A 27353-nucleotide genomic window follows, 5' to 3' on the forward strand; every position below is an offset into this window, starting at 1 on the left:
TGACGTAGCTATAATTCGGGTTCTTTTTTCCCACATGCATCACCTTGCACTTGCTCACATTAAACATCATCTGCCATTTAGCCGCCCAGTCTCCCAGTCTCGTAAGGTCCTCTTGTAATTTTTCACAATCCTGTCGCGATTTAACGACTTTGAATAACTTTGTGTCATCAGCAAATTTAATTACCTCGCTAGTTACTCCCATCTCTAAATCATTTATAAATATATTAAAAAGCAGCGGTCCTAGGAGGAACCCCACTAACTGCCCTTCTCCATTGTGAATACTGCCCATTTAACCCCACTCTCTGTTTCCTATCCTTCAACCAGTTTTTAATCCACAATAGGACATTTCCTCCTATCCCATGACCCTCCAATTTCCTCTGTAGCCTTTCATGAGGTACCTTGTCAAACGCCTTTTGAAAATCCAGATACACAATATCAACCGACTCCCCTTTGTCCACATGTTTGTTCACTCCTTCAAAGAATTGAAGTAAATTGGTCAGGCAAGATTTCCCCCCACAAAAGCCATGCTGACTTGGTCTCAGTAATCCATGTCCTCGGATGTGCTCTGTAATTTTGTTTTTAATAATAGCCTCTACCATTTTCCCCAGCACCGACGTCAGACTCACCGGTCTATAATTTCCCGGATCTCCCCTGGAGCCTTTTTTAAAAATGGGCGTTACATTGGCCACCTTCCAATCTTCCGGTACCACGCTCGATTTTAAGGATAAGTTGCATATCACTAGCAGTAGCTCCGCAAGCTCGTTTTTCAGTTCTATCAGTACTCTAGGATGAATACCATCCGGTCCAGGAGATTTGCTACTCTTCAGTTTGCCGAACTGCCCCATTACGTCCTCCAGGTTTACCGTGCAGTCAGTAAGTTTCTCCGACTCGTCCGCTTGAAATACCATTTCCGACACCGGTATCCCACCCAAATCTTCCTCGGTGAAGACCGAAGCAAAGAATTCATTCAGTCTCTCCGCTACGTCTTTGTCTTCCTTGATCGCCCCTTTTACCCCTCGGTCATCCAGCGGCCCAACCGATTCTTTTGCCGGCTTCCTGCTTTTAATATACCGAAAAAAAGTTTTACTATTTTTTTTTGCCTCTGTTATCTTTTTTTCATACTCCCTCTTGGCCTTCTTAATCTGCGCCTTGCATTTGCTTTGACACTCCTTATGCTGTTTCTTGTTATTTTCAGACGGTTCCTTCTTCCATTTTCTGAAGGCGTTTCTTTTAGCCCTAATAGCTTCCTTCACCTCACTTTTCAACCAGGCCGGCTGTCTTTTGGACTTCCGTCTTTTCTTTTCTAATTTGCGGAATATGTATGGCCTGGGCCTCCAGGATGGTATTTTTGAACAGCGTCCACGCCTGTTGTACAGTTTTTACTCTCTCAGTTGCCCCCCTAAGTTTTTTTTTTTTTTTTTAACCGTTCTTCTCATTTTATCATAGTCTCCTTTTTTAAAGTTAAACGCTAACGTATTTGACTTTCTGTGTACAGTTACTTCAAGGTCGATGTCAAAACTGATCATATTATGGTCACTGTTATCAAGCGGCCCCAGTACCATAACGTCCCTCACCAGATCATGCGCTCCACTAAGGACCAAGTCTAGAATTTTTCCTTCTCTCGTCGGCTCCTGCACCAGTTGCTCCATAAAGCTGTCCTTGATTTCATCAAGGAATTGTATCTCTGTAGCGTGTCCCGATGTTACATTTACCCAGTCTATATTTGGATAATTGAAGTCACCCATTATTATCACATTGCCCATTTTGTTCGCGTCTCTGATTTCTTTTATCATTTCTGTGTCTACCTGCTCATATGATGTTGGGTCACTTGGTTGGGGGGGTTCTTTTAAAACATAATCAGAGGGAAGCACAACATTCATGGACCCCTAAAGTAGAAAGATTGAGTCTATTAAAGTTATCTCTCTAGGTAGTTATATGTAGTGGCTCCATTTCAGAATGATTGAAGGTGCCAAACACAATGCAAGTTGCTCAGTATTTGGGGTGCTCAGCACCCACAGGGCTAGCTCTTATGTGTGAAACTGATCTTCGTTACAGGCTACATGTTAAGTTAGACCAGATGGAGATTGAGTTGGGAGATGAGTAATTGCTTAGTTTCTTTGCTGATCTGAAATCATGTTGCAGTAGGGTTTCTTTGGCATTGTAGTGCAGGAGCTAACTAATTAAAGATTATCTATTAAATTGTTTTGTAATGTCAGCTGTTGCAGAATTTATACATTTTTTGACCATTACAATCTAATAAAATGGTTTGTATTTTTTATTTTAAAGGGACGAGAGGAAGATCCACATGAGGGAAAAATGTAAGTGTGCTTTTTTACTGTAGACAAGGTAAAGATGTTTCTCAATTCAGGTTCTTAAAATTAAGTGAAATTTGTGCTTGTTAGAGAGTTGATTACATCTGGACTTGACAGTCAAATTATTAACACAATCAAGAAAAAAATAACTTTTCTTTTTCTTTTTAAAGATGGTTCCATGGGAAGATATCCAAACAGGAGGCTTACAGCCTGCTAATGACAGGTATTGTCGGTCATTGTTGAAGTTAAACATGAGACTAACGAGATCATTTTAAAAAGACTTTTCTCTGTAAGGTGTCTTTTTATATACAGTTGGCTACAGTTCATTTATAGCCTACTAATACCCATCAAATAGTTCATAATGGATTCCAACAAAAAATACTAGATCAAAATGGATCTCTGATGTAACAGTAATAAAATAGGTGTAAATAGCAAAATCATTCCGAAGTCTCACATTCACAGAATCACTTGACAGTGTATTACTTTTGCAGTGTATTACTTTCCAATCACATTTCCTAAATGAAAACGTTTTCAACTACTAAAGATGTCATAGCTGAAAATATGCCTTATTTTAAAAGGGACAGAGTTCCACCAACTAACCGCCTGGTAGTCAAATAAAGCAGTAAACAATTTCTTTGAAAAAATTCCACGAGGACTAGGAAAAGAAAACAAAATACCAGTTCCATATCATCAACCAGATCAATCTATAGACTGGTGGGTTGTGTCCATCTACCAGCAGGTGGAGATGGAGAGCAATCTTTTGCCTCCCTATATGTGGTCATGTGCTGCTGGAAACTCCTCAGTATGTTCTCTATCTCAGCAGGTGGTGGTCACACACAGCAGCAGCTCTGGCTAGGTCTCCAAGCCTAATTGTTTAGGTTTTGTTGAGTACCTGGGGTTGAGGGCTCTTCTTGAGCAAGTGTAAACCTGGTGGTGCCAGGTCCCTCCTTTTCTCCCCCCTCCGGCTGGCTCCGTTCTTTAAAAAAAAAAAAAAAATCCCAAAACGAAAGCGCTTTGAATCTGCAACAGCTTTCCTTGCAGCTGCTCACTGGGACACCAATTCATTGCAGCTCGGAGCGAGAAGCAGGTAATTTTACCTTTCATAGCGGGCAGGGGGTTCCCCAAATGGTCTCCACGTGGCTAATGGCGTCAGATGGCAAGGGTGCGAAAAGATGCTCCCGGACCGCGTGCGCGCGTCTAGCGGGGAAGCGGGGGTTCGAAGGCAGAGTCGCCATTTTTGGGCGCCTTTTCGGAGTCGGAAGAGTTCCCCGGTTTTTCCTCCGGTGCAGCGGTTTTTCCCGCCTTAGGCGCCCATCCCCCGCTGGCCGCCCTCCCGGTTGTGGCTCAGACGGCTTCTTGGGCCGCCCTCGAGGTGGGAGACGTTAATAGTATGGTCGCCCTTGACTCAGGCGACGGTAAAAAGTCGGCAAAATTAAAGCGCCATTCTTCCCGCGTGGCTCCTTCGCAGAGTTTCACGACGGACGCCATTTTGGATGCGCAGTGCGCCTCTCTCCCGCTCTTGGGAGCGCAGGTTGAGAGTGCCTCTAGGGCCGTGGCCCAGGCTGCAGAAGTGCACAGACTGAGGGGTTTCTCTCCTGAGTTCATTTTGCTGCTGCATCAGGCTTTTCTTATGCAAAACGCTGTCCCTGCTCCCCTGTCTGATAAGGGTGATGAGGCTTCTATGATCAAACGCCCTCCGGTGGATCTCCAGGCCCTAGGGGACTCTGTCTCCTCTGATGTGGATAAGGTCCTTAGGGGATTCTTTGGAGGAGACTGATCCTCGAGCGGATGACCCCTCTGCAGCATGGCTTTTTCGCTCAGAGGATTTGCCCAACCTGTTAGTGCAGGCCATGGGCATTTTGAAAATTTCCTCTCCGGAGGAAGGCCCTCTCTCAGCCTCAGCTGGCTCAGCCATTATGCTGGGAACTAAGCGCCTGCCTAGAACCTTCCATGTTCATGAAGCCATGCAGACTTTAATTTTGGCTCAATGGGATTCCCCTGAAGCGAGCCTTTAAGTAGCCAGGGCTATGTCCCGTCTGTACCCTCTACCTGAGGGGGAACGGGAAGCCTTTCTCTGGCCTACAGTGGGCTCTTTAATCACTGCGGTGACTAAGAAAACGGCTCTGCCGGTGGAAGGTGGCACTGCCCTGAAGGACGCTCAGGACAGGAGATTGGAGGCGGCCTTAAAGTTGGCCTTTGAGGCGGCCGCCCTGAGTTTGCAAGCCTCGATTTGCGGCTCCTATGTGGCCAGGGCGTGCCTGACTGTTTTGCAGCGGGCTTCCCCCTCGTCTTCCTTGAGGGTGGACTGGCCGGCCCTGGAGTCGGGCTTGGCCTACTTGACAGACTTGCTGTATGATGTCTTGAGAGCTTCGGCTAAAGGTATGGCTCAGACAGTCTCTGCCCGGCGGTGGCTCTGGCTTAAGCACTGGTCGGCTGACCATGCCTCAAAATCTCGCCTAGCCAAGTTGCCTTTTAAAGGCAAGCTGCTCTTTGGGGACGAGCTGGACAAGATCGTGATGGAGCTCAGCACGTCTAAGGGCAAGAGGTTGCCGGAGGTCAGGGCATGGGCCGGCAGTGCTCACCCTGGTTCCTCCAAGGGCCGATTTCAGGAAGCCTGTCGGTATCGCCCGGGCAAGTCGACCTCCTCTTCCTTCAAGCAGCATTCCTTTTGCAGGGACCGCCGTCCAGGAGGTTCGTCTTCCGGCCCTCCCCCAGTGTCTCGTACCCAATGACGGGGCCCTGGTCCATGGCCCAGAGCAGATAGGAGGACGGTTGTCCTCGTTTCTGGGAGAGTGCACCAGGGTAACTTCAGACGCTTGGGTTCTGGAAGTCATCAGAGACGGCTACAAGTTGGAGTTCTGCCGGCCCTTGAGAGACGGGTTTGTGAACTCTCCCTGCAAGTCTCCAGTCAAAGCAGCGGCAGTGCAGCAGACTTTGGACAACCTGATCCGCCTGGGCGCGATGGTCCCAGTGCCAGTAGATAACTTGGTAAGGGACGTTACTCCATTTACTTTGTGGTGCCAAAGAAGGGAGGTTCTTCTCGGCCTATTCTCGACCTCAAGGGAGTCAATCGGGCCTTGAAAATACGGCACTTCCGGATGGAGACTCTCCGCTCCGTAATAGCTGCGGTGAAAAAAGGAGAATTCCTGGCAACCTTGGACGTCAAAGAAGCTTACTTACATATTCCCATCTGGCTGCCTCATCAGCGCTTCCTGCGCTTTGCGGTCCTGGGCCGACACTTCCAGTTCAGAGCCCTCCCGTTCGGGTTGGCTACTGCTCTGCGGACCTTCTCCAAAGTAATGGTGGTCATCGTGGCTTACCTTCTGCAAGGAAGGAGTGCAAGTCCATCCCTATCTGGACGACTGGCTGATCCGAGCCCCCTCTTATGCAGAGTGTGGGAGAGCTACGGACAGGGTTATTGCTCTTTTGAGCTCCCTGGGATGGATCGTCAACTGGGAGAAAAGCCAGCTGCGCCCGACTCACTCCCTGGAGTATCTGGGAGCTCGATTCAACACCCAAGTGGGCAGAGTGTTCCTGCCAGACAACCGGAGCGTCAAGCTTCGGGCCCAGGTGGACCAGTTCCTACCATCCTCTACTCTTCGGGCTTGGGACTATGTGCAGCTGTTGGGCTCCATGACGGTCACGATGGAGATAGTGCCCTGGGCCAGGGCCCATATGAGACCACTACAGCACTCTCTTCTGTGGCGGTGGACTCCAGTTTTTGAGGATTACACTGTACGCCTTCCCTTGGATCCAGCGGTGCGCAAAACGCTGAGTTGGTGGCTGAGGCCAGGCAAGCTGTCCGCAGGAATGCCTCTCACAATCCCGGAGTGGGTTGTCGTCACGACGGACGCCTGTTTGACGGGCTGGGGAGCCCACTGCCTGGGAAGGACAGCGCAGGGGCTCTGGTCTCCTGCAGAGGCGAAGTGATCTATCAACCTCCTGGAACTCCGAGCCATTCGGTTGGTACTTCGAGTTTCTCCCGGTCCTGGTGCTGAGGCCAGTGCTGGTCCTGTCGGACAATGCCACAGCTGTGGCCTATGTCAATCGCCTGGGAGGTACCAGGAGCGTCCCTCTAGCCAAGGAGGTCATGAAGCTATGCCTGTGGGCGGAAGCAAATCTGGAACAGCTGTCGGCGGCCCACATTGCGGGAGACGTGAGTCGCAAGGCAGACTTTCTCAGTCGCCATACTTTGGATCCCGGGGAGTGGCAGCTGTCTGCTCGGGCGTTCTTGGACATCACGAAGCGCTGGGGCCAGCCGATTCTGGATCTGATGGCGTCCTCGGCCAATTGCCAGGTGCCGCGTTTTTTCAGCAGAGGATGGGACCCTCAATCTCTGGGAGTCGATGCTCTTCTCTGGCAGTGGCCGGCACAGGAGCTTCTCTACGTGTTCCCGCCCTGGCCCATGATGGGCAGAGTTCTAGGCCGGGTGGCAAAGCATCCAGGCCGGGTGATCCTGGTGGGTCCAGATTGGCCCAGACGTCCCTGGTATGCGGACTTAATCAGGCTTTCAGTGGACGGCCCTCTGAGGCTGCCAGAGGAGCGGGGCCTCTTGCATCAAGGTCCCGTGGTGATGGAGGATCCCTCCCCCTTTGGTCTTACGGCCTGGCTCTTGAGCGGAAGCGGCTGAGGAAGAAGGGCTTCTCAGACAAGGTCATCGCCACTATGCTGAGAGCGAGGAAGCGCTCTACTTCTACTACTTATGCCAGGATTTGGCATACCTTTGCATCGTGGTGCGAGGCAGGCTCTCTATCGCCCTTCACTGTTCCAACATCTCCAGTGTTGGAGTTCCTTCAAGAGGGTCTGGAGAAAGGCCTGTCGCTCAGTTCGCTGAAAGTCCAGGTGGCGGCTCTAGATTGCTTCAGGAGCCGTCTGAAGGGTGCTTCCCTGGCTTCACAGCCAGATGTGGTGCGCTTTCTCAAAGGAGTTAATCACCTGCGCCCTCCTCTGCACTCGATTAGTGCCTACGTGGAATTTCAACCTGGTGCTACGGGCCTTGCAGAAGCCGCCCTTTGAGCCCTTATCGAGGGCATCGCTGCAGGACCTGACGTTGAAAGCGGTCTTTTTGGTGGCTATCACTTCAGCCAGAAGAGTTTCCGAGCTCCAGGCACTCACATGTCGAGAGATGTTCCTGCGGTTCACTGAGGCAGGAGTGTCTATTTGCCCAGTGCCTTCCTTCCTGCCCAAGTTTGTTTCTCGCTTCCATGTGAATCAGCAGCTTTGTCTACCCCCTTTCATAGGGAGGATTACCCAGAGGAGTACCCTGCGCTCAAATGTCTGGATGTTAGACGAGTCATCATCAAATACTTGGAAGTGACCAATGATTTCCGGAAGTTGGATCACCTGTTCGTGCTGTTAGCAGGCCCTCGTAAGGGTCTGCAGGCATCTAAGCCTACTGTGGCACGTTGGGTCAAGGAGACGATTGTGGCAGCTTATGTGGCTGCAGGGAAGATTCCGCCTATTCAGCTGAAGGCGCACTCTACTAGAGCACAGGCGGCCTCGATAGCAGAGTCCAGATCCGTCTCCTTGGAAGAGATTTGTAGAGCGGCATCTTGGGCGTCTGCTCATACCTTCTCACGACATTACCGCTTGGATATGGCTGCTTGGGCCAAGGCCCAGTTTGGAGCTGCAGTGTTGCGTTCAGGGATTTCCATGTCCCGCCCTGGGCGAGTACTGCTTCGGTACATCCCACCAGTGTATGGATTGATCTGCTTGATGATATGGAAGGTAAAATTATGTATCATACCTGATAATTTTCTTTCCATTAATCATAGCAGATCAATCCATAGCCCCTCCCAGACATCTGTATTGTTTTTGTTCTGGTTATATTTCAGGTTCAAGTTTAGTCTTCAGTTCCTGTTCAGAAGGACTTCGTGTTCAAGTTCTTCCAATTGAAGTTTCATCGAGTTGAGACGATTTTGTGTTACAGTGAGCTGCTGCTTCTTCTATCCCCGTTTCGACGGTGGCTGGATTGATAACTAAATTATGCCGGTGCTCCCTCCCGCTTCGTGCGGCAGTAGGGTAGCTTTGTATCCCTCCCGCTTCTGCGGTGTTAGGGTAAGCCAGCTCCTCCCGCGGTTGCGGTAGCAGGATAAGCCAGTCCCCCCCGCGTCGGCGGGCGTGGGTTCCCCTCCCCCGTTTTGGCGGTGGTGAGCTGGGTTGATTCCTCTCCCCTGCTTCGGCGGTGGTGAGCTGGGCAGTGTGTCCCTTTGTGGGTGTAATTCTCTAAGTGCTGAGTCCTGTGGATGGAGCTTTGATAGCGACATACTGAGGAGTTTCTGGCAGCACATGGCCACATATAGGGAGGCAAAAGATTGCTCTCTATCGCCATCTGCTGGTAGATGGACACAACCCACCAGTCTATGGATTGATCTGCTATGATTAATGGAAAGAAAATTATCAGGTATGATACATAATTTTATTTTTGCGAAAGTTGAAATTTTGAATAGCAAATGAGAGAGATCATATAGTGGGGTATCAAACCATATATAATCTTGAATAGTAATTGCCTAATTAAAAAAAACACCCTGGTTTCAATAGGAAGCCAGTGTAATTTAATAAAATAGTGTAATTTGGTCTGATTTTTTTTTTTTTTTTAGAGAAACAAATCAGGCACACAACCACATTTTGGATAATTTGAATTTTTTTCAATATATATTTTGATAAATCCAAATACATAATATTACAATAATCTAATATGCTAAGAAATAATGATTGAACCAATAATCCCAACATATTTTCTGAGAGATATTTCTGAATACTTCTTAAATTTCTCGTGATGTAAAAGGAACTCCTCACAAGTAAGTTAACCTGATGTTCTATGGATAGTTTATCATCCAGTAAAAGTTGTGTAAAATTGTGTGGCTGTATATATGGATGTAATATAAATGTTTTAAATATGTTTAAAATATTTACGTCATTGGAGGGCAGGGTTGAGGGAGAGTTGTGATGTATGCAGAAACTTTAAAGTGTGTGTGTATGTGTGTGTATATATATATATATATATATATATACACACACACTTTAAAGTTTCTGCATACATCACAACTCTCCCTCAACCCTGCCCTCAAATGATATATATATATATGTGTATATATATATATATATATGTGTATATATATATATATGTGTATATATATATGTACGTGTGCCCGAAATATATATAAATGGGCACACGTTTACACCTGCCTCAGGAATGTGTATTTTCTGCATTGGCTCTTAGCACCATTGTTGTCTTTATTAAAGAGGTATGAATTAGTGCATCATTCATTGATTTTTTTTTTTGTTTATTTTAAAGATTCCAAATTACCCTCTAAATTTATATACTCTAAAATATCTGTCTTCTAGAAAAAAAAAACGTTGAATAGTAAATTGTCAATTCCTCAGCAACCCTCCAGACCGGTCAAGACGCTTGGGTTATGCATGCCTACCAGCAGAGGGAGACTGAGAAAACTAACTTCAAACTGAGTACATATAACCTGTGCTAGCCCTCTATCTCCAGTATTTTCTCAGTCTCAGCAGAGGGTAGACATGCAGCTGTGCAGCTTGTCCGGTCTGGCAGGATTTAGGTCCATTTTGTGAGACTAGTTTATTTTCAGTTGTTTCTAAGGAGAAGTTGGTGAAAGATCAGTTGATCCCTGTGCCTGGAACTCTGTGGTGTGCAAGGGGTTGGTAGGTCCGGTGGGGCCTACCATTGTCCCCTCTGGGGTGTCACACCCGGGTGGCCGGGTCCCTCCCCCGACTGGCTCTCCCGTTTTGGGCAGCTTTGTGCCTCGGCTGCAGTGTTAATCCTGCAGCCTTGAGTGCCATTCAGATTATAGCAGCAGGGCTCAAATAAAGTTAAAAAAAAAAAAAAAAAAAAAAAACACCTCGTGTGGAGAGCTGCAGCAGCTGCACTCCGGGGTTTCCAGAGTTGTTCAGCCGGTCTGGGAGAGCTGGGCCAGTGATTCAGCGCCGGTGAGTGTTATTTCTTGATTTTTACTTCGCCGGTAGTAATCAGCTGTTTAAGAGGCGCGAGTATGTCGGGGAAGTTTCTTCGTTGCCGGCTGTGCGCGCGTCGGGGTGTTGAAGCGGCTGGCGGTCCCTGCCGCTTTGTGGAGAGCCCAAGGCCTCATCTCCCGCGCCTCCGGTGTTAGCAGCGGAGATTCCTTCTGCGGGAGCGCAGGAGGGTGGTGCGGCTCAGTTTGGCGCTTCAACGGCGGTCCCGATTTTGGCGGGAACCGCCGCCATCTTGGATTCGGGTCTTTTGGGTGCTGAGACGGTCGTGGGACCGCAGCCTTTCCCGATTTCGAGTCCCGCTGGGGGGGAAGCCTCGGGCAGCATGGGGTTCCCTCCAGAGTTTGTTTGGAGTTTGTTTCAGGCTTGGAAGGCGGGCCCATCGGGTGCGGAGTCCCTTAGTCCAAGGTTGGGGGGGGGCTACCGCTAAAAGACCGCGAGTGGAGTGCTCTGAAGATGTAGAGGTCTTTTCTCCTCCAGACTCGGAGGGTGATTTTAGCCCCCTGGAAGAGGAAGAGGGGTCGGTGGCAGGGCAGGATGGGGACCTGTCTTTGCCGGGGGAGGACCCCTCGGTGGTTAGAATTTTTCACAGGGATGAATTGTCGGAACTCATTGAGCAGGTGTCTGCCACTTTAAGGTTTGATTCTGCGGCAGCTCCCATTGGGGATGGGAAGCAGGTGGATCCTTTGGTTAAGGGGATCAGGCGGGTCTCTCGCTCCTTTCCTATGAATGCGGACTTGAGAGATATGATCTCGCAGGAGTGGCAGTCGCCGGAGGCTCAGTGTAAGGTAGCTCGGGCTATGGCCAAGCTCTATCCCCTTCCTCAGGAGGACAGAGAGTCTCTCAGGCCTCCGACGGTGGATGCCGTGGTTACGGCAGTGACTAAGGCTACTGCTATTCCAGTGGATGGGGGGGGCCGCGTTGCGGGACCCTCAGGATAGGAAATTGGAGACCTTCCTAAAGCGGAGTTTTGATCTGTCTGCCTTGGCGCTGCAAGCGTCTGTTTGTGGAGGTCTGGTGGCGCGGGCTTGTTTTCGTTGGGCGGAGAGGCTCCTGGATGGCCCGCAGGCTGATAGGGCTTCTCTGGTTCAAGATCTGGCCAAGTTGGAGATGGGGTCGTCGTTCTTGGCGGATGCACTGTACGATTTGTTGAGGGCATCGGCTAAGAACATGACTTTTGCCGTGGCGGCTCGGCGGGCCCTGTGGTTGCGGGGCTGGGTGGCTGATGCCGCTTCCAAGACTAAACTTTGTTCCCTCCCCTTTAGAGGCTCTTTGCTTTTCGGGGAGGAATTGGATAAATTGGTGAAGGGTCTTGGTGATGCTAAGGCGCCTCGGCTTCCTGAGCTTCGTCCCAAGGTGTCTAAGGGGGCAGCAGGACGGGGGCGTTTTCAGGAGGCTCGGCGGTATCGACCCGGTAGGTCTTCTGGGGGGACTAGGGGTCGGTTTTTCCAGAGAACCCAGTCCTTTCGAGGTGGCCGTCGCGGGGGGCGAGGCTCCTCTTCGGGAGCGTCCGGTACGTCCCGTGTGTCTCAATGATGGTTTGGGGACCCAGCCTCTGGTTCGCGTGGGGGCTCGCTTACGCTTGTTTTACCAGAGGTGGGTCCATATCACGTCAGACCAGTGGGTACTGCAGATAGTGCGAGACGGGTACGCCCTAGAATTCGACAGTCCCCTCTCCGACTTCTTTCTCGTGTCTCCCTGTCATTCAAGAGGCAAGGCGAGAGCAATAAGGGACACTCTGTCGCGTCTCATCGGTTTGGGGGCGGTGGTACCGGTCCCCAGGTTAGAAAGAGGTACGGGCTGTTACTCCATTTATTTCGTGGTGCCCAAGAAGGAAGAAGGTGCCTTCCTCAAAAAGGTCAATGCGGCCCTAAAGGTTCCCTCCTTTCGGATGGAGACTTTGCGCTCAGTGATTGTAGCGGTGCAAGAAGGAGAGTTTCTGACGTCTCTGGACCTGACAGAGGCTTACTTACACATTCCCATCCTAGAGGCGCACCAGCGTTTTCTTCGCTTTGTGGTCTTAGGGAGGCATTTTCAGTTTTGTGCACTACCTTTCGGCCTGGCGACTGCGCCTCGCACCTTCTCCAAGGTGATGGTTGTGGTGGCGGCGGCGCTGCGCTTGCAGGGCATTTTGGTGCATCCATATCTGGACGACTGGTTGATTCGGGCCAAATCAAGGTCAGAGAGCGAGGAGGCCACCGGCCGTGTGGTGACCTTCTTGCAGTCGCTCGGTTGGGTGGTCAATCTGGCAAAGTGTCACCTGGTGCCTTCCCAGTCTCTGGAGTATCTGGGAGTTCGCTTCGACACGAAGAAGGGCCGGGTGTTTTTGACAGCTCCTCGCATCTCCAAGCTGCAGGGACAGATCAGGCGGCTCCGAGCACAGAGAGCGCCTTCGGCTCGGGCGTATCTTCAGGTGTTGGGTCTGATGGCAGCAACAATAGAGGTGGTTCCTTGGGCCAGGGCCCATATGAGAGAGTTACAGAGAGCCTTGTTGTCTCGTTGGTCCCCTCAGTCTCAGGACCTGGAGGAGAGGTTCCCTCTGTCGGGGGTTGCCCTTCGCAGCCTTCGCTGGTGGCTACACTCTCCGAATCTGGTGAAAGGAATGCCGCTGGACTCTCCCACTTGGACGGTTCTGACCACGGATGCGAGTCTCTCGGGCTGGGGAGCGCATTGCCTGGGGCAGGTAGCTCAAGGACTTTGGACGGTGGAGGAAGCATCGTGGTCCATCAATCGCCTGGAGACTCGAGCAATTCGGTTGGCTCTTCGGTCCTTTCACAGCCTGATAGAAGGCAAGGCAGTCAGGGTTCTTTCCGACAATGCCACGGCCGTCGCTTATGTAAATCGGCAGGGGGGAACGAAGAGCCAAGCGTTAGCTGTGGAGGCGGCGGAGTTAATGTTGTGGGCAGAAGCTCATCTGCAGAGCATCTCGGCGGGCCACGTGGCAGGGGTGGACAACGTGAGCGCGGATTTCCTAAGCAGACACACGTTAGACCCCGGAGAGTGGTCCCTCCATCCCTCAGTGTTCAATCGACTGGTGTTGGCATGGGGGCGGCCGGTGCTGGATCTCATGGCATCGGCCGACAACGCTCAGGCCCCTCGCTTCTTCAGTCGTCGAAGAGATCCTCGGGCCGAGGGCATCGACGCGTTAGTGCTCCCGTGGCCGACTCAGCAGTTGCTTTATGTATTTCCGCCATGGCCGCTGGTGGGCCGCGTGGTGCAGCGGATCGGGCACCATGCAGGTCTAGTGGTTCTGATTGCGCCCAATTGGCCTCGACGTCCGTGGTACGGAGACCTGGTTCGGTTATTGGTGCAGGATCCCATTCCGTTGGGCTCCAGGGTGAGATTGGTTCAGGGGCCGATCGAGATGGCCGACCCTGCTCCATTCTCGCTTACGGCCTGGCTCTTGAGAGGCTCAGATTAAGGAAGAAAGGTTTTTCAGCCAGGGTAATTGATACCATGCTGCGTTCTCGTAAGAGGTCTACTTCTTTGGCTTATGTGCGGGTGTGGCGCATTTTTGAGAACTGGTGTCAAGAGCGGCAGTATGTTCCTCTACGGGTTTCCATCGCGGAAGTTTTGGAGTTCCTGCAGGACGGTCTGGACAGGGGGCTCTCGCTCTCTTCCCTGAAAGTGCAGGTTTCAGCGTTGTCTTGTTTCCGTGGAAAGATTCAGGGGATTTCCTTGGCGGCTTCGCCGGACGTGGGGCGGTTCTTGAAAGCTGTCAAGTTGCTTCGTCCACCTCGTCGGCCGACGGTTCCGCCTTGGGATTTGAATTTGGTGTTGGAGGCTCTGGTAGGTCCTCCGTTTGAACCGTTGGCGTCCATCTCGTGTAAAGATCTTACGTTAAAGACAGTGTTTCTGGTGGCCATTGCTTCGGCGCGTAGAATTTCGGAGCTACAGGCTTTGTCTTGTAGAGAGCCTTTTCTCTCCTTGGCTAAGGAGAAAGTGACTTTGCGGACAGTTCCTTCGTTTGTTCCTAAGGTGGTATCCTCCTTTCATGTTAATCAGGTGATTTCGTTACCAGTGTTGGGGGATAGGTCGGGTGATCTCTCTCAACGCCGTTTGGCTAAGTTAGATGTTCGACGCATTTTGCGGTCGTATTTGAGCAGAACGCAGGACTTCCGAGCGTCGGATCGTTTGTTCATTTTGTATGGAGGTCCCAGAAAGGGGGAAGCGGCTTCCAAGGCCACTTTGGCTAGATGGTTAAAGGAGACTATTGCCTCGGCGTATTTGTTGAAACGTCGGGCAGTTCCCTCGGTACTGAAGGCACACTCTACTCGGGGGGTAGCCGCCTCTTGGGCGGAAAGTAGTTTTATTCCCCCTCAGGACATTTGTAAGGCGGCGGTGTGGTCGTCCATTCATTCTTTTGTAAAGCATTATAGAATTGATGTGCAGGCAAAAGAGGATGCTCGGTTTGGAGCGGCTGTGTTGTCTTCTGCTTTTCGTGGGTCCCACCCTTAATGTGTCTACTGCTTTGGTACTTCCCAAGCGTCTTGACCGGTCTGGAGGGTTGCTGAGGAAGGTGAAATTAGGCCTTACCTGCTAATTTTCTTTCCTCTAGACCCTCCAGACCGGTCAAGAGCCCACCCTGGTTCGTATCAGAAGTAATTCAGCAAAAGTAATTTTCAGCCGGGTCAGTTATCAGAAGTATTTTGAGCCGTGTTCTGCTATGTCTGTTCATTTGATATTCAGTATGGTCGGAGACATTTTCTTTGACTCTAATGTTCTGCAGAGTGGGACGCCTGAGCGTTTCATCTGTTTAAGCACACTGTTGGTGTTTACCTATTAGTTTTCCAGGTACAGGGGTTTTATTAGTTTCGGAGTTACTGTTACAGGGATGTGTTTCTCTGCTTTGCTAACTGTATACTGGAGATAGAGGGCTAGCACAGGTTATATGTACTCAGTTTGAAGTTAGTTTTCTCAGTCTCCCTCTGCTGGTAGGCATGCATAACCCAAGCGTCTTGACCGGTCTGGAGGGTCTAGAGGAAAGAAAATTAGCAGGTAAGGCCTAATTTCACCTTTGCAGGTTGCCTACAGTCTACTTGTTTACATAAATTTCAACTTCCTTAGCCTCAGCAGCAGATGAATCCAGAAATTGGTGGGTTGTGTCCGTCTACCAGCAGGTGGAGATAGAGATTACTAGACTGAAGACAGTGATACCAGATGAACAGCCCCTCCAATGGTCAGTATATCTCTATCTCCATCAGGTGTTGGATGGCTTCTCACCAGCTCCTGGATTCTTCTATTTTAGCTTGTTGAGTTTCGGGGTGATTGTCCAGACAGAGCCATCCTTTGGGCATACCTGGTCTCTGGATCCCTGCCTCACCTTGTTGTCCCCTGCCTCCCAGTGCTTTCTGCTGTCTTGGCTGTTTTTGTAGGCTGTTGCAACACCCGGCCTATCAAGAGCCATAGAGTGAATACTTAGAGGGGCCAACTTAGGTCAGGGTAGGAGCAGGGTGTCCAGCCCTTTGGACTCAAGCTCCTTCTGTCTGCTGAGGAATCTGGCCACATTGGTGTTCACCCGGGATACCATCAGATCCAACTTCGGTGTCCTTCAAGTCTAGCAAATCTGGAGAAAAACCTCAGCAGAGAGCTGCCATTTCGATGGGTCTAGCAGATGATGGATGAGAAAATCTGCCCACACGTTGCTTTGACCTTGAATATGCACTGCCGAAAGACACTGAACGCGGGCTTCTGCCCAAACTAGAAGGTGAGATGCCTCAGTGGCGAAAGCCAGTCTCTGAGTACCACCCTGACGATTGATTGAAGTTAAGGAACTATATAGATAGTGGAAAATTGGACAAAGTTTAATTTCCTTAAATAAGCAGAAAACAAAATTACTTTGGGTTGGAGACATGCATAAGATTACATCAATCAACAGTACTTTGTCTTCTGGGGAAATTCTTCAGTTTGATGACATCTAAAGTTTTGGGAGTAATTTTAGATTCTAGACTGTCTTTTGAACTACATATTAATGAATTAGTATGGAAATTCTTTTTAAATTTATGTAACTTTTTGGTTATTGCTCATGCAGTTCTAACACCTTAACTTGATTATTGCAATTCTTTACATAGCGCTATCGATGTGAATTTAAGGAAAAGAATGCAGTTTTTACAGAATATAGCAACTAGGCTGATGAAGTTGAATACATTTTGGGAAATTTTCCAATTTTCATTGGGTGATGATGGAACAGCGTATTTATTTTAAGGTAGCTTGTCTGGTTTATAGAGTTTTTATGGTCTGGGATTGGAAAATGTGACCCAGCTCCTATCAATTCCAGTTGTGCAACCATCTTTGAGAAGTAGCTCTAAGTTAACTTTGTACTATTTTTCAGTGAAAAAAGTCAAAGTCCATTAGAAACGTTCTTTTGTGTATCAAAGCACTATTTGACAGATTTAAGTAGTCTTAAAAACTCATCTGTCTACAGTATCTTTATTTTTAGTGTGCTTTCTCTCTCTTGTGGCTATTGTAACTCTTATTGTAAATGTGATTTCCTTCATGTGACTCTCAGTGTAATTTGCTTTACAGCTTTGGTTAAAGGCAGAATACAAATGATATGAATAGAATAGAAAACCCAGTATGCTAGGAATAATGCTCTCATGGGGGGCTTCAGCTTTTATTTAATTTGTGAAGCTTTACAGACCCTCTTCTTGGCCAAAAACATTCAAGAGGGTTCACAAATTTAAAGCCATGTGCATCCGACATACTATCAGAATAACAAGAATGTATTAAATAAATATTGTCATCTGCACCGTGGGGCAAGTACAAAGGCATTATAATATGTTCTGCCTTATTCTCCATTTGTTTCTTAATAATTCCTAGCACTGTTTGGTTTCTTGGCCACCATTGCACACTGAGCAGAGAATTTTAAAATATCAACAGTGAGACAAAGATCCTTTTACTGGGTGATGATTTCTAATGTGTAACCTCACATTATGTAGCTATAGTTTGGTTTGCTGTTTCTCCCAGTCTCAGTTCTCTTTTAATTTAACAAATTTGAATAGTGGTCATCAGCAAATTTGATTTTTCATTGCTGCTTCCAGGCCATTTATAAATGTTAAAAAGCAGCAGTTCTAGCACAGGTCCAACAAAGCCTTTGAGAGAGTTCCACATAGATGACTTAAAAATAAACTGAATGTCCTAAAGTTGACAGGATTAAGGACTGGTTGAGTGGAAGATGACAAAGGTAGTGGTAAATGGAGCTTACTCTGCATGGATCTGTTCTTGGTCTGGTTCTTTTCAACTTTTTGTAATCAATATTGCAGAAGGGGTTGTCTAATAGGTTTTGCCTGTTAGTAGATACCACACCCTGCAATAGGGTAGACACCCCTGATGGTGTGAATAACATGAGGAGGGACCTAGCAAAGTCTAAAGAATGGTCCAGAATCTGGTATCTAAGATTTAATGGCAAAAAAAATGCAAGGTCAAGCATTTGGGCTTCAAAAATCCGAAGGAGTGGGACAGTTTAAAGTACTATGTACAGTTCTGGAGATCACACCTTCTAAAAGATATAAACAGGATGGAGTCTGTCCAGAGGGCAGCTATTAAAATGGTCAGTGGTCTTTGTCATAAAGCTTATGGGGACAGGGAAGAGGGGAGATATGATGTTTAAACATTTCTGTGGCATAAATGCACAAGAGGTGAGTCTTTCTGTTGAATGGAAGCTCTGGAACGAAGAGACAGGATGAATGTGAAAGAGGACAGACTCTGGAGCAACCTAAGGAAGTAGTACTTCATAGAAAGGGTGGTGAATATTTTGACAAACCTCCCAGTGGAAGTGGAGGAGACCAAGACTATCTGAATTAAAGCAAACTTGGAATAAGTACATAGGACTCTCTTTTTTTTTTTTTTTTAATTGTTTTTTTTATTGTAAACCACTTCAACTTGTTTACAAAGGAAACAGTATAGTAAATGATAAATAAGGAAGAGAAAGGGATAGTAGAACGTACGAGTGGGCAGACTGGATAGGCTATGTGGTCTTTATTTGCCTTCAGTTTTCTGTGTTGCTGTGTGACTGTTCAACCAAATGCCCTTCCCTTATTCCTTTTACTTATCCCCCATCTTCTCGTACTGTTGCGTCCTGTTTCTCCCAATGGGGTGTTAATTTTTTTCACAATTTTGGTTGTTACTACTTCTGCTGCTAAGCTATTACAGACATATACTGTGTTCTCTTTAAAAATGTTTTCCCATGTTTCCTCTGAGCCTGCCTTCTTTTCCTTTTTTAAACTAAATGTTATGACCCCTTGTTTTTGAGTGTTTTTTTTTTCCCCATATGGAACTTTAACCTTTGTGAAATCAGATATTGAATTAGTATGTTGAGGGTTGTGCTATAGGACCTATAGTTATTGCCTCTATCTTTACCCAAAGCTATTTACATGAACAGTATAGGTTTACATTTCACTAGAAACCTTCCTAATCCCACCTGACACATTACATATTCTGTTCCTACCCAGGTTGTCCCTAGTATACGATAATTTTATTCTCCAATATGCCAGGTGTCATACTGTATGCCCATCAATTTCAACAGCCCACTCTGTCCTTTCAAAACTAACCATTTAAATTTTCCCCTAAGCACTATCTGTGCAGCATCCAATATACTTCATTTATATCACCCTCCAAACTTTCATACCGTACCTGGATTCCTAGCTTGTAAACCTTTTATCACTACCATATTCCTTCAATCAATATACTTCTTCATAATGAGAATAGCCAAGCCTTCACCAACTTTTGCGTGTAACACTGGTCTACAGCCAAAATGCTGCTGAAATAAATGCAGTGTGATTTTGTTAATTATGGGCCACAGAGCACAAAATGGTGCTTAAAACTGATTGGCTCTAGTTTTCAAGATATGCTACTGGGTCAGAATATACGAACTTTGATATGTGGATGGTGGAGGTCAATTGAGGTATAAAGGGTAAGGGATCTGTTTTAAACCAGAAATGACTAATTTACATCTTTGCATCTATGAATAAATCTGGTTGGGTTTGGACAGTACTTTTTAAGCAAAACAATGAATAGTGCAATCTGAATGTAATAATGTCATACATGGTATGAATTGCATTGTGTTCATAGAGGGCAGCTGATTTTAATAAAGCTGTATTCGCTCTTTTATCTTTGGTCTGCTCTGTTGGTTTGAGGACTGTTTGCTTGTGGATGTAAGCCTTTGTTTTCCATGTTTTAAACAATGCAGATAGCTTGTGTTTGAGGTGAAGTGACTCTTGCATCACAAAAGTAGAATTATAACCATTGTGATTAAGAGAGCCCACCACCTTTATTTTGGCTGTAAAATTGGAGATCAGGATGAGCTGGGCCCCACACATTTGCTGTAACACCTGTGCAACAAATCTTTGTCAGTGGTTGAACAGGAAAAGGATATCTGCCTTTTGCAGTGCCAGTGATTTGGAGAGAGCTGGCATCAGATTGGCATTTGTTACTTTTGCATGGTGCCCCTGGTTGGAAAAGGTTTATCAAAGAAAAAAAGTGAACTGTTCAGTATCCAAGCTTTTCATCAGCTGTACACCCAGTACCCCAGGACTGCAATTTTCTGATGCACCAGAATTATTCTCACTTGAATCTGAAGAGGATGAAATATCTGGTCCTAAACAATCAGTGTCACCCAAAGCTAATTTCCTCCCATCCTCTTCATTTGAACCACAACTCATAACCCAAGGTGAACTGAATGACCTTCTCAAGGATTTGTAAGTATTTAAGAGTAAAGGCTCAACTACAAGAGTGGAATCTCCTGGCTGTTACTCTTAGGGTTTCTGTTCCGTGACCATCAAAGGATCTTGTTCCGTTCTCCATGGAAGGTGATCTTGTAGCCTGCATCAACATCGATGATCTAATGGCAGCCCTCAACATTGTTCATGATCCAGATGAGTGGAGACTGTTCGTTGATACATCGAAGATGAGTCTTTAAACTGTTTTGCCATCAATTCCAGTTGGTCTTGCACTTCATGTAAAGGAAAGTTATGATAACATGGATCAACTTTTGAGGTGCATAAACTATGACCAGCATCGGTGACAGCTTAGCGGTACCTTGAAGGTTGTTGGTGCCTAGGAAGGAAGAGTTCAGCATCCACTGCTTTCTTTTTTTTTTATTAGAATTTTTATTTGAAAATAAGTCAAAATACAACCCAAAACATATTCGTTGTACAGAGTATCATATAGAATTATCACAACCTTTTCCCAACTTTCCCCCATCCTCCCCCATCCCCCCTACCCCGATGGTGAATGATTCTGATCATTGAACTGTTCGTATAGCTGTCATATTTTAGTGAAAGCTAACATGGAGCCTCTCATGGCCGTCAACTTCGACATCTGGTAGAGGTAGTCAACCTTCTGAGTTACTACTCACAAGTCTGGTAATTCCAGTTGCTTCCAAGCACGTGCAATTGCTATTTTTACTGCTACAAAATATTGAGTGGCCAGTCTGTGATGCCTGACGGGTATTGTCGCCGGTCTAAAGTGAAGAAGGCAATGTTCCGCCCCAAGTGGGTATGACTGTTGGAGCACTTGGTCAACCAGCTTCCCAACAGTGTCCCTATAAGTCTTCACTTTCGCACACTCCCACCAAATGTGATAAAACTTGCCCCTGCATCTACTGCTTTCTGAATTGAAGAAGATTTTGTTATTATCCTTACACATTAAGGCCTAATAAAGACATTGTCAAGGTCATGGACAAGACAAAAGCAGTTTTCAAGTACCTCCATGAAAACTTACCAGGCTAAAATGAAGTTAATATAAAGGAAGGTGTCTTTGTGGGTCCTCAGATTCATTGACTTCAAGCTTATCAGGTTAAAATGCAAAACGTCATTTCTTCTACTTGGAAACTCCCATGTGGGTCCCTCAAGGGTTGTCTTTCTGTTCAGTGTTCTTTAATGAGTACATGACTTTTTCTGTCAAGATTTCTTGGAGTATGGAGCAAATTTTTTTCTTATGCTGATGACATATTTTTGTTAATTCCAGTAGATAACATGCTATCTACTTTGTTAAATATTTTTGATTGCATTAACCTGATTTAAAAACTACATTATCATTCATAGTTTCAAACTTAATAAAGATAAAACTAAGTTACTTTAGTTAAACCATAGTGAAGCTTCTGTTCCACAGGGTTTAACCCTGACAGTCTCCTTGAAAGATCACATTTAGAAAGTTATGTGGCTATTTAGGTACATTCTTTAGAACCTCAAGTCAGTGCAGTACTTTGTACAGTTTTGTTTTCAAGCTACATGATGCAAGGTTCCACTTTAGGAGTTACCGACCAGGTAAAGGATCTAGGTGTCATCGTTGACGATACTTTGAAACCCTCTGCTCAGTGTATTGCAGAAGCAAAGAAAGCAAATAGAATGTTAGGTGGTATTAGGAAAGGAGTGGAAAATAAAAACGAGGATGTTATAATGCCTTTGTATCACTCCATGATGTGACTGCATCTTGAATACCTTGTGCAATTCTGGTTGCCGTATCTAAAAAAAAAAAAAAAAAAAAAAGGTGGAATTAGAAAAGGCTTTTCACTACCGGAGTCATAGGAGCAGAGACGCCATGCTATAAGATATCGTGATTAGCCAAAAAAGTTGCTTGGCCCCCTGAAGAAGCTTATTATATATAGCGAAACGGAGAGCCCCGTAGGGCAAGATTAAAGCTAAGTAACATTAAGTATTGTTTCTAACATTCGATATAGAGGAAAGAAATATCACGATTGACTATCATTGATCTTTACATTCATTATTTACTATATAGAGCAGAGTTTTTTAAGACCGAGGATTATAACGGAGTCCAAGGAACGCTGGCGTTTGAGCACATTAAGCGCAGTAACGCCAAGCTAGGACTTATGAGGTCTTTTTCTCTGCTTAGAGTTTAATATAGATAAAAGAAGAAAAAAGAAAAAAGATAAATAATTAAAAAAAAAGGGATACCGTTTAATACTTTGATTAGAAGTTCAAAAATATTCAGCTCATCATTGCTATTACGATGGAATTAGAAAAGGTACAGAGATGGGCAACAAAAATGATACAGGGGATGGGACAACTTCCCTATGAGGAAAGGCTGAAACGTCTTGGGCTCTTCAGCTTGGGGAAAAGATGGCTGAGGGGAGATATGATAGAGGTATATAAAATATTGAGTGGAGTGGAATGGGTAAACGTGAATTGTTTGTTTACAATTTCCAAAAATACTAGGGGGCACGCAATGAAGCTACAAAGTAGTAAATTTAAAATGAATCTGAGGAAATATTTCTTCACTCTCAACGTGTAATTAAACTCTGGAATTCGTTGCCAGAGAATGTGGTAAAAACAGCTTAGTGGGGTGTAAAAAAAGGTTTGGATAGCTTCCTAAAAGAAAAGTCCATAAACCATTATTAAAATGGACTTGGGAAAATCCACTGCTTATTTCTGGGATAAGCAGCATAAAATGTAGTGTACTGTTTTGGGATCTTGCCAGGCACTTGTGACCTGGATTGGCCACTGTTGGAAACAGGATACTGAGCTTGATGGACCTTTGGTCTGTCCCAGTATGGCATCACTTATGTACTTAAGTTACTATGTACTTCAGCAGCTCTTCAATATGCAATCTCAATTGGCTGAGAATTTTTCTATTTGGGGGCAGGCACTTATCCTAGCCCACTTAGACTACTGTAATGAATTATATTCCATATCTGTTCAGTTAATTTTGAAGTCTCAAATGTTTTAAAACTTTGCTGCTAAAATAATTTTTCTCCTTAAAAAATTTGATAGGGCAGTGCCCTCTCTAATCTTCATTGGTTACCTTTACAGATGCATATTACTCAAGTTAGTTTGCTTAATATTTAAACTGTTTGATGGTAGCTGTCTAAAATATTAATAGGTTTATTCTCATTTCTTTTTCACCTTAACATTTCACAAGCAGGGCCCTCTAAGTTACTTTTCTTTCCTTTTTCTGGAATACAGTATAAGATTTTTGCAAGAATCCTTTTATCAGGCAGTGTGCTTTTCCACCTGCATTAAAAAAGTTTAAATAAACTTATTCTAAAGTTTAAAACATTTATTTAGGAAACATCTGTTAGGATACATCTTTGTTCTTTTTCTTTTGTATTGTGCTGTGGTATTTTGTAATCTGCTTTAAACCTTTTTTGGAATTTGGTGGAATATTAAAATATTAAATTCCATCATATATTGATCGTGCACTGCGTGGCAAGGGAAAGACAGAATGGAAAGCCTTTCAGTTAGTGGCAACAAATGTTCTGGGAAATAAAACAGAAAACTATAAGCACTTCATAGAAAACCTCTCAAGGCATACAAAAGCCTTGGCTACAGCATGTCACTAAAGATACATTTTTTGCACACTCATCTAATTTTTTTTTTCACCCAGAGCAGTGTGTGAGCTTGGTGAGCGGTTTCACCAAGATTTTGTAGGGATAGAGCAATACTATCGGGGCAACTAAAGCCCATCAATGCTTGCAGACTAATGCTGGACATTGGCAGGAATTGTTCCATTTCACAAATACAAAAGACAAACCAAGAATCGTCAATAAATGAAGACTAAATTATAATGTACATATGTATATTTTTTTCTTTTCTTTCATAATATTTATATATCTCTTGTGCAGATTTTTAAAGTTTTACTTAGAGGACAGGTGACACATGTAAAGCAACCATAGACAAATGAAGACCTACGTTTACATTTTTTTAAAAACTATACTATCTAAACAGTATACACATATGTAAAAACTTAAATATTTTGGAAACAGTAGCTGCTTTCATTTTCATATTTGAATTCAGCACATCAAAATCCATAATAACCTATGTCTGAAGCAGATTACTTTCTAAAAAATTATAGACCAGTGTAATTTGTATAATTACACATGCTCTGGTAACTGGTTCTAGCACAGTGGCATGCAAACTGATGTCCTATTTTTCACTTTATGTAGCTGCACCCAATTTTCCTTAGGCACCACCAGGAGCCCTTTCACTGTGAGCCTCAGTGTTCACATACATAGCTACTAACTGGTACCTTGGAACTAACTCATGTAGTGCCTTGAATGCAACTGTCATTTTTTAGTTAAATTCTTTTTATTAGAAGTAACTGAGCATCATAGAAGAGGTAGCCATGAACATCTTACATGCTTAGCAAAATATGATAAAACAAAAAAAGGAAAAACAAAGCAAAAGCAGCACACAAACCGCAAAGGTGACGACAAAAGTCCAAAAACAATGGTGTGGTTCAGAACCTGATTAATTGGTATCAATGACTCAACATGAGCCATCTTTCGGCTATAAGGCGTACCTCAGGAGTCAATAATGGACAATTACACAATGGTCTAATCCTGTGTACTGAGAATAAATAACTGCACCAGCATGTTGATTGAGGTGGTTCACAGCACTACTGAAAGGCAGAATATCTTTAGATGTGTGATACTGGTGCAGTTATTTATTCTCAGTACACAGGATTAGACCATTGTGTAATTGTCTGGTATTGACTCCTGAGGCAGACCATATGGCTGAAGCACAGCTCATGTTGAGTCATACCAATTAATAAAGTTATGCACCACACCATTGTTTTAGCAGACTATGATGCCATGGATTAACAATATGAACAAGCTTCTTACCCACCCCCAAAACATACAAATTGTATGAATAGCCTACTAACTGATGAGGATCTTGACTCTTATGACACTGCACCTACTCATTAAACTATTAAACCCCACCACCCCTGTAAAACCGCTGCCCTTACCCACCCAATCCTTGAACCCTTAAGGATCTATTGTATTCTACGGTCTGTATCTTGAAATCCATTCGTTACTTGGCTTCGTGCTTTCAGGGGCAACAGTCAATTTTTTAAACTTCAATATTTATACGGAAACCAATGTAATGCTTTCATAGTAGGTGATGCACTTTCAGTTTTCCCACCAGGGAATACGCTATAAATTATAAAGAAGATTGTTCATATTGTTAATCCATGGCATCATAGTTTGCTAAAACAATGGTGTGGTGCATAACTTTATTAATTGGTATGACTCAACATGAGCTGTGCTTCACCCATATGGTCTGCCTTAGGAGTCAATACCAGACAATTACACAATGGTCTAATCCTGTGTACTGAGAATAAATAACTGCACCAGTATCACACATCTAAAGATATTCTGCCTTTCAGTAGTGCTGCGAACCACCTCAATCAACATGCTGGTGCAGTTATTTATTCTCAGTACACAGGACTTTAAGTGGCTGTCTTTGATTGACTTATGAATTGTAATAGTTTAATTGTGTCAGAATGAGAACATGACAAAGGCGAAAAAGTCACTGGATCATCCTAATCTTCTGGGAGGAGCTAATCAGGGCTGACATTTGGATAAAGTACTTTATCCTATTCTCCAGACTATTTTTGTGTCCGTAGGTATAGACTTAACCATTCAGACTCACACACTTGTCTCCTTAGCTATGATAACATTTGTGTTTACGTTTCTATGATTTGCTTAAGTGCCTTTTGCACTGATGGATGGCAAGGTTATATACATCAATAAGACAGAAAAAGAAAATTCATACTTAAATCTCTGACCTTGTAGTTTGTGTTTTGTCTTATTGTATGACTGGTATTATAAATTTTTAAATTGGCTTTTGTAAACTGCTCTGTTTATTTTTAAGGGTGGTTATATGAAATTAAGTTAAACTAAGCCAGAACTTAGGGAAAGTTTCCAGGCTGCTGTCTACAATTACTATTTGTTTCTATAGTGCCACTAGACAGTACATACGAGCTTACAACCTGTTCAGGATAGAAAAAAACAAATAAGATTGTACAGTTTCATTTAGCATGAGATTGATTAAAATAACTTAAGTATTATACAGATGACTAGGGAGTTAAGATTTAAAAGCAGCCTCAAAAAGGTGAGTCTTAAGTCTGGATTTGAATAGAGCCAGAGGGTGGAGCACGATGTACAAACTCAGGAAGTCTGATCCAGGTGTATGGTACAGTAAAGTGGAAGGACCGGAGTCTGGAGGTGGTGAAGGAGAAGGCCTCAGATAAGTGACTTCCATTATGTTGTTTCCCACTATTTCAGGACTTTTGGGAATAGTCATGTTCATCAACCAGCAGATGGCGATACCGAACTCAGAACCGAGCTAAGCCAAATATTCCCACTCAGCCAGCCCAGTCCTTCAGTATTTTCTGTCTCCAGCAGGTGGATGGACAGATATTCAGCCCTGGGTCTGAGGTCTTTGCTCCTCGTCTAGTTGGTCTGCACCCATTTTGGAGTCGGGTGCAGGAATGGGGGAGGGGGCTGTGTGTTCTGGATCTGAATGGCCTTGTGGAGAGAGGGAGCTGATTCAGACCACAGCGGTAAGTCTTTCCTTACCTCAGAACTGAGGTCTAGGCTATATGGGGATACAGTTAGTATTTGGTGCCGGGGGAAAAAAAAACAAACCAACAAAGCTGTGGGGATCAGCATGGCAACCCCTGCGGAGGGGGTAAAGCATTGTCCGCATTATAGAGACAGACATCCTCTGGTCGCTTTACAGTGTGCAGGCTGTTGATCCTGAGGGGTACAGGAGAGTGGGAGACAGAAGCTGCTGCAAAACATAGTGCTCAGCAGTGGGCAGCATCAGCCACATCCGGCTCCCCCTCAAGTTGAGGCGGGAATGGCAGCCACGCTAACCCACTCGACAGGCAGGACAGCTCTGGAACAGGATTTTCCTGCATAGGTCATGGCCTTTGGTTAGGCCTTTTGACGTAGCACAGTTTTAGGGGGGGTCACCATTTTCACCGGAGTTTTGCTTTTGCTACACCAGGCTTTTTTTTTTTAAACTTGCAGGGGACACAACAGCTTGCTACGGGTGGGGGTGGAGGGCTGGCAGCACCTTCAGTTTCTAACAGATCCTGTTTGGATTTATGGAGGAGGTGGATCTTGTCTCAGGCTTCTCCTTTGTTGGAAATGGCCTCACTGTGCTCAAATAGGGCATTGCTGAAAGAGCCCTTGGAGGGAGGGCGAGCTTTCTCTTGAAGGGGGGTGGGGGGTGACCTGAGGGTGCTTAGGTTATTTTATCAGGAGGAATTGAGCTCACTTTTTTTTGTTTTTTAAGCTCT

General features: G+C 45.4%; 1 protein-coding gene across 3 annotated transcripts in view; it reads left to right on the forward strand.

Moving 5' to 3' along the window:
- The window catches only part of RASA1 (RAS p21 protein activator 1), a 385986-nt gene that overhangs the window by 82790 nt on the left and 275843 nt on the right, over positions 1–27353 (forward strand). For all 3 annotated transcript variants that reach the window (XM_030193361.1, XM_030193362.1, XM_030193363.1), the window contains exons 6-7: positions 2287–2318; positions 2483–2535. In XM_030193361.1, the coding sequence (XP_030049221.1) occupies positions 2287–2318; positions 2483–2535 (85 nt within the window). The remainder of the gene's footprint in view (positions 1–2286; positions 2319–2482; positions 2536–27353) is intronic.

This window comes from Microcaecilia unicolor, chromosome 2 (assembly GCF_901765095.1).
Source record: "Microcaecilia unicolor chromosome 2, aMicUni1.1, whole genome shotgun sequence".
NCBI lineage: Eukaryota > Metazoa > Chordata > Amphibia > Gymnophiona > Siphonopidae > Microcaecilia > Microcaecilia unicolor.